The sequence below is a fragment of the Macrobrachium nipponense genome, chromosome 32, assembly GCF_015104395.2.
Source record: "Macrobrachium nipponense isolate FS-2020 chromosome 32, ASM1510439v2, whole genome shotgun sequence".
Classification (NCBI taxonomy): Eukaryota; Metazoa; Arthropoda; class Malacostraca; order Decapoda; family Palaemonidae; genus Macrobrachium; species Macrobrachium nipponense.
Window position 1 is genome coordinate 11539671 of NC_061094.1, and position 13456 is coordinate 11553126.

A 13456-nucleotide genomic window follows, 5' to 3' on the forward strand; every position below is an offset into this window, starting at 1 on the left:
TCTATGTAGTGTCGTGATTCATGCACAAAACTCAACATTACCAGACGGAATCAAATCTGTACTGGCAACCATTTGGATTGTTAACTACAGTAACATCATTCCCCCTTCGAGAGCTAGCCAATCACTGGTGTGCAGTGGGTGGGGCTTAGCTGCAAAGCTAGATGGAATTTGATATAGTTATAGTCCTCAAACTTCAAGAACTCTTAAGGAAGGGTGTTACTGTTAAAAAGGCTGACCAAGCCTTCTTGACCCTCTTCTGCTTTGAAGATGCATACTGCTTACAATGAAGTTTCTGGAAAACTCCTGATCCATGTTAGAAAATGAACAGACACCTGAAATACACACAAAATGAGAGAAAATTCTAAATGTTGATGGTTCAAGCAACCAAAAGTTCAGTTTTGTGACAGGAGCAGCATTGATGTGCTGACCTGAAAGCAGAGAAAGAAAAGTGATGGTACAACCATGCAAGTGGTAGGTACTCTCCCAACTCACCTACACCTTTTAATAATCGAACCAGCTTAGAATATGCCTTTATAAATGAAACAGATTAACATTCTTATCAGAATAAATATTAGAGAACTTACTGTATTCAGGCTATTAACCGAGTTGTTTCTCTCCAGAACTGAGGCGGCCTGACCGAATAAGTTATCAGCTAATTTGGCCTTGATGAAAAGTACCTTCAGAGTTTCAGCGAGGTGATTTGCGAACCTGTAAATAAAATTTTCAATGATGTACATATCTGGCAACATACAGCACAGAAGACACTCGTGCCCTTTTCAGCTTGACATTACACTGATATACATGCCACCAAAATAATCTGCTTGTTTTTAGATCACTGAATTTCAATTAGAACATGAATTCATACTCTGTTGAATATTAAACTTGCATACTTTAGAAGTTACTATTTTGTGACACTCCACTCTTTGAAAGATAGCTTTGCAACAAGTATTTACATCCACATCATTCTTGATAAAAACTAAAATGCCCAGCTCTTAATTTACAATAACATTACAATTTTCCTTTGATATAATATGGCTCTAATTATTAAAACCATGGATACTGATCCAACTTGCAATGAATGAAATCACATCTGAAAAGAAAAAATGTGGTGTAAATGTCATTTGTTCATATGCGAACAAACCTTCGGTCTTAACAACAGGATAATTTCTAGCGCCTAGCTGGATCCGGTTAAAACGGAGATGAGAGCGAGAAATCTTGTGAGATCTGGCAACGCATGCGTATGTCGGGTGAAGAATGGTCAAGGACCACGCACCTACGCCACAGCATCTGTCTTTTCTTAACCACCTGGGCGAAAGGTCATAACATTGACCTCTCTTGGCCTTTACCCGGTTCATTGCCTGTTTCGATTGTGTTTAGTGTGTGTGTGTGTGTGTGTGTGTGTGTGTGTGTGTGTGTGTGTGTGTGTGTGTGTGTGTGTGTGCTGTTATTATGGCTGCTTCTGCTCCTTCTCGGCTTCGTCATTGTGTGGGCCACAGAACTCCAGGTTCTTCGTGTTTTAGGTTTTTGGCTTCGGCTGCAACCCCCCCCCCAACATCACTTGCAGTAGGTGTCGCTCTATGTTTATACATTAACAAAGCCTTGTACAGAATGCCATGCGTGGCCTAGGAGCAGTGGAAGTTGTTTTATAGCAAGAGGGAGCAACGTAGGATTTCTTCCTTCTTCCTGATGCTTCGTTTCCTGATACGATCACACCCCATAGTAGTGTGGTGCCTTGGCCCTCCTTTTCTTCTATGATTTGTCGTTGGAAGTTTCGGGAGGCTCTCAGGCTGTTTTTTGTATTTCGCCCCTCCTTCTTTGGGAGTTAATTTGATTCCCGAGAAGGAGGAGGTTTTTTTTCATTGTCTTTTTTTTTTTTTTTTTTTTTCTTTTACAGAGTCGGAGGCGTCCAAGATGGCGGCGCTTTAGAAGACCATGGGGCAATGGGGTTCTCCGTCCTTGGAGGGTTTGCTGTCGCTTTTCATGGATGTTCCCTACCCTCCCCCTCCTCCTGCTCTCGTCTTCGTGGGTAGCCAAGGTCAGCCATATTGTATTGCTCCGCCAGTGACAGTTGCCGCTTCTTCGAGTCAAGAGGGAAGCCGTAGCATCAGCCCAGATAGTGACGTCATGGGGTCAGCCATTTTGTATCCCTCCAACAGTGGCGTCTGCTTCCCATTCAGATTAAGGGGAAGCCGTGACATAATCACCGCGTATGACGTCACTTCCATCGACGATGTCATTCTCAGTCGCCTCCACTGTGCTGCCTCGCTCATCTGTGTCATCATTGTTCGCTGCCGTGATGTCATATCTTCCATCCAGTACGCTGCGTCTCCCTTCCATGTCGTTGGAGCCTTCTCTTGCTGATCTGTCTGTGGCTTTATGCCAGGCGGTTCTTAAGAGATTGGACTTTATTTTGGAAGTTGAGATGGCTGCCATGTCGGCTGGGAGGACTGGAAGCAAGTGTGTTGCATTGTCCCCCGCCTCCTGCGAAGAGGTCATGTAAAAGCCAGTGCTGTCTTCCTCTCCTTTTCCCCCATCTCCGCCGCGTCGGCGTATCAAGCATTGGAAGGCTAAGGACTGTGCCCTCTCCTCGCCTGTGAGTGAGGAGCAACACGCCTGCGTTCCTGAGAATGTTGGTGTTTTGGAGAGTGTTATTGTATCTTCTCTTGTGCAATCTATAGTGGCTGCTTCACCCTCTGCATTGAATCACGAGCGTGTTGCAACCTCCCCTGTCCGTGCACATGTTACAGGTGCTCCCACTTCTTCTTCTCCAGGGTCTATCCGTCGCCATAAGGATCTCAAGGCTCCTGTCAAGAGGTCGAAGGTTGTGAGCTCGGAAAGGTGCGACAGGAGTCTTTGCCTGCCCATCTCCCTGGTTCTTCCAGGAGTTCGACTCTGAGGGATTCTCATTCGTTCTCGAGTGTTTGAGATTCATTCCCAGTTCATGCCCAGGTACGTCTACAACGCCCGTGCCCATTCGTGGCCATGTTAAGGAGTCATCTGTTGGTGGAGTGTAGTGATGTTCCTGGTGTTGTGATTGGTTCGTCCCGGGAGTCGGCACTTGGGTCCAACCCACACAGGTTAGTTGGTGTTTTGGGCTGTTTGGCTGCTGGTTCTTCCGTTATTTTGAACGAGGAAGGGGTTTTAGATGGACTGCACACCCTTCTAGTCGCTGGTCTCTGTTGCCGAAGCAGGAGGAGGGAGACAAGTTTTGTCTTCCTTTTTCAGAAGTCACTGATCTCTTTTGTGGTTTCAACAATTTGGAGAGTAGGACTCAGGCTCGGTTGTCTTACACTCCTTTATGCTTGGAAGCCTTGCTGGGAGCTACACAGGATCCCAAGCCTTCGTTTCAACTTCCCTCATCGGGGCACGTCCAGTCGGTCTTGCATAAGGTTAACGCCTCTATATTTCAGATTGGGACGGTTTGCTTCGCTTCAAGGCTCTCCCAAGCTGCTACCTCCACCTCTCACGAGGCACAAGAAGTGCTATGCTACGAACTCTGCCTTTTTTGATGTCATGTCACCTTAACCCGGACGTCATTTGTCTGAAGCTGGGATGGACTTTGGAGCAGGTGAAGTCGGTGGCTCCATCGTTGTCTCCACATGACACCTCAGCGTTGGAATCTATGGGAGCCTCCATGTTGCAGACGGGTTGGTGACTGCGTCCTCTCTTGCCAGTTTGTTGCAGTCCGGAGGCAAGACGATTTCGTATATGGCTTACCTCAGTGTTATTTTATGGGCTAACCTTCTCCTGATTAGAAGAGATGCGGCTTTATCCAGGAAGGAAAGATCAGCTGACCCTGACTTCTTGCTGGTGTCGAGAAATGGGGATCTGTTGGAGTCACAATTTTTGTTCCCTCTGACTAAGTTGGAGAATGCGATAGACCAGCGCCGGGCCGACACCAAGAACTTGGTGCACGAGATTGTGTCTAAGTCAGGGTCTCGTCCTCTGAGGCATCCAGCTCATCCTCCTTCCCCTGCCCAGCAGCAGTCACGAAGATCGTTGCCTGGAGGTAAAGGGGCCGTCAGTAGGTTGCCGCCTCTCCCTATCCTGTGCCACGGGTGGGGGGGTGCTTGGCGGGCCATTGGGCCAAGTGGCTGAGTTGTGGGGCGTGAAGTGGGTGATAGATGCCCTTATGGTAGGGTACCTACTGCCATTTGGCTTCCTTCCTCCTCTCTCAAACAAGCCGCAGCTCAAAGGGCATATCCTCCAGATCTCTGAGGTTCTTGGCTCTTCGGGAGAAATGCAGATGATGCTGGACAAGGATGCGATAGAGGAAGTGGTGCGTCCATCTCCGGGGTTTTACAGTCACATCTTGGTGCCTAAGGAGTCGGGAGGTTGGAGACCTGTGATTGATTTATCCACCTTGAATCACTTCATCAGGAAGACACGGTTCAAGATAGAGACCCGCGTTTAGTGTTGGCAGCTGTGAGGGAAGGCGACTTCATGCTGTCGATGGCTTGAGGGACGCACACTTCCAGATCCCTAGTCCTCCAGTGTTCAGGGAGTTCATTCGCTTTTCTCTCAGGGACAAGGTCTTCGAGTTCAAAGTTCTGTGCTTCAGGCTGATCACAGCCGCTCAAGTGTTCACAAGGGTCTTCTCTCTCCAATCAAGTTGGGCCCATGCTCAGGGGATCCGTTTGCTGAGGTACCTCGACGATTGGTTGGTTTTGGCAGGTTCCAGGGAAAAGCTGCTGCAGGACAGAAATCGTCTACTTCGGTTTTGTCTGGAACTGGGCATTGTGGTTAACCACGAAGAGTCAAACCTTGTACCTAGTCAAGTATTCTCTACCTGGGCATGGTCATTGATACGGCGGTTGCAAGAGTTTTTCTGTTGGATCAGAGATTAGAGAAGTTGCAATAGTGGCACGTGACTTCCTCTCGAAACCATATCAGTCAGCTCATCAGTGGCAGGTTCTTCTAGGAGTTTTGTCTCCCCTGGAGAAGCTGGTCCTTCATGGGTGTCTTCATCTTCGGTCTCTACAATGGAGACTGGGGGAATTCTGGTCTCCAGTGGGGACTCACACTGTTAGAGGTTCCTCTGTCTTTGGAAGTAAGAGAAAACCTTCGTTGGCAGTTGTACGACTGAAATCTTTTAAAAGGTGTCCTTCTGCATTCTCTACCACCGGACTTCCTTCTGTTTTCAAATGCCTCCCTCGCAGGTTAGGGGCTCATTTAGGTGGCCTCATTGCTTCAGGCGTTTGGAGTTTGGAGGACAAACAGCAGCATTTCAGCATCTGCTAGTTAAAGGCAGCCTTCCTGGGTGTGAAGGAGGTTCAGGAGAAAGTCGAGTCATTCTGATGTTCTCATGTCGGACAACACCACGGTGGTCGCCTATGTGAACAAGCAGGGAGATCTGGTTTCACGTCAACTTCATGCCTTGACCATCGAGGTTTACCAGTGGGTGGTCTGCTATTCAGTAGAGCTCTCAGCCAGGTATATCCCAGGCAAATGGAATGTGGTCGCAGACAAACCCAGCCATTGGGACCAGATCCTAGGCACAGAGTGGTCCCTTCAAGTAGTAGCAGACAAGCTCTTCCTGGTTTGGGGGAGAACTATGCTGGATCTTTTTGCAACTCGCTTCAACACAAAAGTGGAGATATTCTGTTCAGTGGTTCCAGATCCTTTGGCGTTAGCAGAGAATGCGTTACAACATCTCTGGGACAACCTGGAGGTGTATGCATTCCCTCCATTTTGTTTGATCCGTCAGGTTCTGAACAGACTGATGAGTTCGTAGGGTCTCAGGATGACTTTGGCAGCCCCTCTGTGGCTGGTTTCCAGATCTGCTGTCGTTGTTGTCGGATGTTCCGTGGGAAATTACCCCTTGGTGGCATCTCCTGTGTCAGCCGCATGCGGAAAGGTTCCACCAGTCAGTAGAATCCGTCTCTTCACAGCTGGAGGCTATCAAGTATCTCCTCCAAGAGAGAGGCTTTTCTCAGAGAACAGTAGGGCATATGTCCAGCAGTCTTAGAAGGTCAACCTCTGTGGTTTACCAAGGTTATGGGTGATCTACTGTGATTGGTGTCGTAAACGGGGTTTTTTCTCCACTTGCAACCTCTATTCAGCTAACAACAGACTTTTTAACCTTCCTTAGAGATGAGAAATGTTTGTTTGTTTCTGCCATAAGTGGCTACAGGGTGGTCCTGAGTTAGTGTTACGCCTTAGAGGTATAGACATCTCCTCATCCTGGGAACTTTCCTTGCTAGTTAAGGGGTTTGAGCAGTCGAGTTCTAGGGAGCTCAAGCCTCTGACGTGGGATGTTTCCTTGGTCCTCAGGAGCTTCACTAAGGGTCCATGTGAGCCTTTGTGTCTCTCATCTGACAGGAACTTGACGCTCAAAGACAGATTTCCTCCTGCCTTTGGCATCTTCGAAGAGGGTTGGAAAGCTCCACAGTCTGAGCTATGATGTGAAGCACACCAGGGGTTGAGGGTCGGTGTCCTTCGAAATTGTCCCAGAATTCATGGCCAAGACCCAAAATCCCTCTGTGCACGATGATAGGTTCACTTCATTTTCCATTCCATCACTGAATGACTGTGGGTGGTGATGCTCAAGAGCTTTTGTTGTGTCCCGTCTGGGCCCTGGGATACTATCATAAAGGGCACGGCACCTTAGACCAGGCTGCCGCAGATTTTTTGTTAGCACAGGACGTACAAATAAAAAGGTGTCGAAGAATACTATCTTTTTTTTTTTTTTTTTTGATATGGGAAGCCATCAGATAGGCATACTTGACTCTTGATGATTCCGCCACCACGTCTGCGCAGGCTAGCGTGCATGATGTTAAGGGTATTGGTCCCCCTCTGGCTTTCAAAAAGAACTTGGCTGTATAGAGAGTGCTGAGCGCTGGTATTTGGTTACGCCAGTCCATGTTCACCTCTTTCTATTTTAAGGATGCTGCCCACAGATCTGCGGACACGTTTTCCCTGGGTCCTGTGGTGGCAGCCCAAGAGGTTGTGTAATTCATAGTTGCCCTTAACAGGGCACTTTTGTATCTTACCTAAGATGATTGTGTGGATGAGAGAATGAGTGAGTTGGCTGGTCTCTCTCTGTCTCTTGTACCTTTCCTTATTCCTTCGGGTGGGTTAAGGAATAGACATGTCATTCGCTGGACTAGTCTGATTAAGGTGAGTAAGGTAGTCATACTGATAGTGTTGTTCGCTTGGTATACAAATATCAAACCCTCTTTTCAGTAGCACATGCTACACGCCTTGGCAAGGGGGAGTTCGGAGCGATAACAAACCCTGGTGTGTTGGTTTGTTATTGGACAGTCAAAGTTTCTCTTTGTTTCCCTATACAATGATTCTCCCATATATCATTGTACGTCACTCAGGGTCTGAGTGGTTAGATATCAATTTATCTAGCTTCTCACGGGCTTCAGTCCCTCTCTGGGAGTTATTTCTTCTGGAGCTGAACTGTCTTATTACTACTGTACATTATACAGTTGGCAGTAAACTTTACCAATATTTAACACAAACAGCTGATTATTTACCAAATTATACAAATATAGTACAGTACAATACTACACCATTTTTACAGTAGTACTGTGCAGAACAGCATTATTTATACACAGGGAGATAAAGGAGAAAAGGTAGACAGGAGAGAATTCACATCATGCACCTGCAATGTGTTACTACATTGTGTGTGTGTGTGTGTGTGTGTGTGTGTGTGTGTGTGTGTGTGTGTGTGTGTGTGTGTGTGTGTGTGTGTGTATATATATATATATATATATATGTATATATATATATATATATATGTATATATATATATATATATGTGTATATATATATATATATATATATATATATATATATATATATATATATATATATTTGTAAAGTAGTGTCCTTACCCCTATTGCACACCTATTTGCACACTATAAATTCAGGTCCTAGGAATACATAAACTTACGGGGAAAATTACTTGTGAGCGGCACTGTATAAAAAGTCTAAAGTAAACGTATCTTGTTATTGTTAGGTTTCTTCTCAGTTACCTGGCATAGCATCTGTTTGGACCAGCAATTAAATTTGGAATTTCCCCAAGATCCATATCTTGAAAACCTTGCTGACCTAATTCTTTGCCATAGTTGTCATTTCTTTCAATATTTCTTAAACCGGTTCAATGGCAAATTAAGTGAAGTCAATAAAACATAGCCTAAGTTTTTCCAGTATGACTTTATTGGCTCAGGCTTGATAGCTTTCATGGCTCTGTCAATGCATCAGAAACTACAGAGAGTTTCCACATCATCATGTCTTTGTTAGCAGGATCATTTTCCATGGCCTGAGCAACTCTCTCTTGGTGTAATTAGAGTAACTGGGATTAATCATACTCCCCGATCTCAATGTTGGACAAGAGATCATGCTGGAGGGCAAGCAGGGTGATCCCTATCAAAGTATACGTACCAATGAAACCACTCAGACAAGCAACCCACTCCTGGTGAAGCCAAGGGGGGATCAAAGTTGTCTATGATATTAAATTGTTGAACTTCTCTAACACCTATCTGATGAGAGTGAACAAGGAAAAGGCATAAAATAGGTCATTCAAGAATGCAATATTGTCTGTCCTTCAGGCTGCTAGGTAGAATAGAGCATGGGGAAGTCTGAGGTTCAGGCTTGTGAATAGATCTACAAATAGTGTGCCCCTAGATACTAGGGAGCCTTGCACATCTCTAAATTTAGCAACCTAATAACAGGACCTACTTTCTCTGCTGATACTGTTTGTTATCACACTGGGCCCTCCAGGGACAAACCTTGAAACTATACTGACCTCATGTACCTACATTTACATGAAGTCCACCACAACCAGATACAGAGGCTCAGATTATGTGGTCCTAATCTCTTAAGTATGTTATCACCAAGTTGGTCATCACAAGAAAAGAGAATGCTTGAATACCTTAGATGACTTGCAACTCCTTGATGTCCTGTCCCTTGTCCTCTAAATTCCAAGTTTCTGTCACTTGATGATCCAAGAGGTGTGTCCCACCCTTGACTCAATCCATCAGTAACAATATTTATCTCCCATGCACCACAACCTAAGGCAAATGTGTTGTACCATATTTTCTAAGGACAAGGTTACCTATCAGGGATTGCTACAACTTGGCCAAAAGATCTGGTCAGAGTCAAAACCACTGAATCAAGGATTACGACCACCTGATGCTGTCCCCTTGTCAGTGAACCATTTCTTCTTCTATGCTGATGATTCTACTGTTACATAACCCATGTTGAAGGTACTAGTTTTAACTTCTCCAAGTTAATAAGTCATCATAAGTATCTACAAAGTTGGCATAGGTTTTAAAACTAAAATAATTTCTCTTCTCAAATGGAGAGAAGGTATTTCCTCAACGCAGGGTGAATAAGGACATGGGATTACGCATCCTTGAAGCCAGGAGTAATATTGGATTTCTGACCCTGTTGAGTCACCACACTAACTCCAGTCTTCATCCTCCAGCTGTCTTTGGCACTACAAACAGATGACTTCAATCCAGGTAATCTGTCTGGCACATACATACAGTTATTGCTTGTTTCTGCAACTGATTAAATTTCATCTTTTCATCCAAAGTCTGGAACTTCTAGGCATAACAGCTGAAATCTTTCAGTCTACTGAGTGCAATTGTGATGAAAAAAGTTGTTTGTCTTGAAATGAAAGTATAAATGACTGACCATCTCTATAACCCACTGCTCCTTTCTGACCACCAGCTGTGGTTTCCAGTATCTCAGGAGACAATCCCCAAAGGCAGACAAACTGTCAGTGGATGAGTGATGCATTTACTTCCCTCTACCCCTTACCAGAAAACCTGACTGTAAGCCTTCCAGTTTTCTTTTGGTAAGCTTGTCATATCCTTTGCTGTTTCCATGTCCTTTTACCCTGGGCCCTTATGTTAGCGATGATGTATAAGACAGTGGTAGCCAATAGTGATGATGTACAAGACAGCAGTAGCCAATGGGAGCTACACCACATGGTTGGTTGCCAGGGTTAGCTCTACTGGAGATGCTTCTGAATTTGAATTTGGCAGATAATGCTTTCTTTTGGAGTTTTTTAAAAGATCTCATAAATCCAGCTAACTTAAGGATGCATCATCCTGATCTTGTGAAAAAGATGCACCATTGTTTATTTCCTCATATGGCTGCTCTATAGTTATGAAACAATCTTCCACCTAAATGAAATCACACTGTGGCCTTTAGCTGGTGGGCCTCTTTAGAGATAGCCAAGTCTTCAGCATCAAGGGCTTAAGTTTAATTAGCTTCCTCTGAGTCGCAGGTCTCAAATTAATCTCAAGCAATGATGACTATTGTTACAACAATAGTTTGTATTTCTTATAAATGTGCAAATACCTGTAATTTTATAGCTGAAATATTAACTAAAATCAAATCTTTTGCCTGTTTCAGAGATCAAACTTACAGTAACAGAAATACTGTTGTTTGTACAACGGTCATCAAGATTCATTTAGCACCAAATATAGAAAAGAAGTCCAAAACATACCTATAAAATGTTATGAGTCTGGAAGGTTTAATATCCACAACATCTGAAGCCCAGGACTGCAAGTTAGCAAAAACAGCAACGTTGTCATGTTCATTCAAACGCAAAAGCAGTTTGGCTAAGGCTGAACAAACATTCGCCTCCACAGCATCAATGCTTTGATGATCACCCTGAAATTTTAAGAGGTTATTTCTTCCCATAAGAATCTTTAAAAGAAAATAAATTTATCAATATTCATGTGATGAACAAGAAATCTTAGTCTTTTATGTTTTTCATCTTTTTTTTCTTTTCTTTACTATATGTATTCTTTACTAGTCAATTTCATTTTCAACACAAGGCTATTCTTCAACACAATACTTCGTGAGTCATACACTGCCTCTTCTCATCACAGTTGTTAAGACAAATGAAAAAGTGAAGGAATTTTTCATTCTTCTCCAAATAAATTTTCAAAAAATACATTAACAGAGAAACAAAAATAATATATAATATAAATTAAATTCTTTAACAGTTATCTATACTTGCTGCCATTGCAAGAGGACATAAATCTAATAACTATTTCTACAGTCAGATTACTCGTATTTGTGCATCATTTCTAAAACTTTCATTGTGATAATATAAGAATAGTGTGGAAATAGCATGCTAAAATACATAAACATGAAATCATAACTTTCAAGTTGCAAGTGAATTTGTAACTACTCATGCTTTTCTGGAAAAAAAGTTTCTTCAAATGTATGATATGTATTTATGTCAGCTACTACTGACAATGTTCAAGAGAGGAAAGAGAGGAAAAATATATATATGTAAGTGCTCACAATAATTCACCCATGTTTGTTTATAAAATATGTAAACTACTGACTTAATTTGTACCCTAGTGGTAGTACAGTAATTTAAAAACCTCTTACCTTTTGAGTGCGAAGGTCTAATGCTTGAGTAAATAAGTCAATGAAAGCAGGTTTTTGGGCAACCACAACCTTACTTTCTGCTTTGGTTATAAGTGTTTCCACCATAATCATCAATGGTTGTAGAGCAGGAATTTCATCACCTGACAAAGTCTTGTAGGCCTGTTGAGAAAAAAGCTGATGAAAGTACACAAAATAAAAGCAATTCACATAAAACTAGTTTACCAAAACCATATCCTTCATACCAATATTTTAGAAATACAGCAGTAAATAACAAATACTACTCACTGCAGCAAATTTGGGTATCATAAGTCTTGGTTCGATACGCTGTGGTAGACTATCTCGCATAGCAGCTAACCTCAGACCTAACCGGGATTCTTGAATGAAAGCTTCATCTTTCAAGGCACAAAGATGACATATGGAACAAATAAGTGTTTCTAGATGTGGAGACAAGAACTGTGCCATGTTTTCAATTATCTGAAAATTAATTTTAGTAAATGATAAAGAACTGTGATAAATATTTCCAATTTTACAAAATCAATTCTATGGAATGCAACAGTTAAAAAATGACTGTGATAAAGGTTTGCCAAGGAAAATATTACAATAAAAATGATTACAGTAGTATTATAACAAAATTTAGTTGAAAACCTCAATTACGACTGCATATAGAAACAGCACAGTACACTTCGTGATATATGTTGTAAAGAATGCATTCATAATTTCAAGAAATACTACAGTAGAAAGCAATATCTGCAGAGGGCAGTCACAAAACTAACCTTATGAGTTGCTGTAGCTGCTGCCAAAGCAAGATGATCTGATTCTGTGTCACACTTAACAAGAAGTCTGGCAATCACAGGCATTAAGGATCCAAGATGGTTTACAGCATGAGCCTTCAGGGATCCAACAGCCTCTGCTATCAGTAGCAATGCTTGAGTTACAACCTTCATCGGAGTACCTAGAGCAAAGAGGTGAAAATACTGTGAAGACTATCAATATTCTAAACAAAATATGGATATCACTTGACATGGAATTAAAGAAACAACACCTCAAGTGTGAAAAAATACTAGTAAGTTTAAATTTACAAATACAATAGAAACCTCCATCCTCATCATTAACAGGTTTGTGGTACATTTTCTGTTTACAGAATAGACATGAAACACAGACTCTTTGCTATCTTCCATCTTATGACTTTCTTCCCTCATTCCTTACTTTTAGCCTTTCATCTATTCCATCTTTGTCCCCTATATCTAAATCTATGACTAAATACTACTCAACTCTTTTCATAACTGTTCATATCATCTCAATCTTACAACAGTCTAATTTCCATAAACTTATCACGCCTACTAGAAAATTACTTATTTGTAATATACACAAAGCCCCTTGAATTCCCAGACTCACCTACTTGCGGATTTTTCTATTGACCGTATATACCCATTATTAGCGGAATTTTCGCCTATTTGCGGTATTTTTCAGAGAAACATTCACAAATTACTGTATTTTCATATTATTTTCATGACTAAATGCACTTTTTGTGCTAAAACTATTAAAACACTCGGGTATAAGCATTTTCAATTTTTTTGGGGGGGTATTTGTAACTATCAAAATCAGCAGTTCTAAGCAATTTTAGGTAGGTTTCAAGTATTCATGGATTTTGGCTATTCGCCGAGATGTCTGGTACGCATACCCTGCGAATAAGGGGGTCTACTGCAGTCCCACCATGCTCAAACCATGACTTACAGTCCTTGTTACACTTCAAATTTTCCACTTCCAAGTGCCCATGTCTACGATGCATAAAGTAAAGGCTTTAAAAATGCATCCTAAATTTGTTCAGTAGTCCCATCGACATATCAATGGACTAAGAACACTACCCTGTGTAACTATGAACATGATAGGTATTGGTTCACTGAAGAACCCATCAACAGCAACCTACTGCTGCATGCCTATAAAGAAATCTTGAAGTAAACCTAAAACATATCCCCCTATGACAAGATTTTTAAGTTTATAAATAAGTGCCTTGTGATTTACTAAATTGAAAGCAGCACTAAAATCTATTTGAATTACTCTACACTCAAAGAGCATTGGAGGTACC

At 42.3% G+C, this 13456-nt stretch overlaps 1 protein-coding gene across 1 annotated transcript in view; it reads right to left on the reverse strand.

Annotated features, from left to right (window-relative positions):
- LOC135207214 (HEAT repeat-containing protein 1-like) overlaps positions 1-13456 on the reverse strand; it is a 333967-nt gene that overhangs the window by 115805 nt on the left and 204706 nt on the right. The window contains exons 17-21 of the mRNA XM_064238825.1: positions 12144-12322; positions 11656-11844; positions 11371-11529; positions 10472-10638; positions 585-708 (exon numbers count right to left, since the gene is read on the reverse strand). Of these exons, the coding sequence (XP_064094895.1) occupies positions 585-708; positions 10472-10638; positions 11371-11529; positions 11656-11844; positions 12144-12322 (818 nt within the window). The remainder of the gene's footprint in view (positions 1-584; positions 709-10471; positions 10639-11370; positions 11530-11655; positions 11845-12143; positions 12323-13456) is intronic.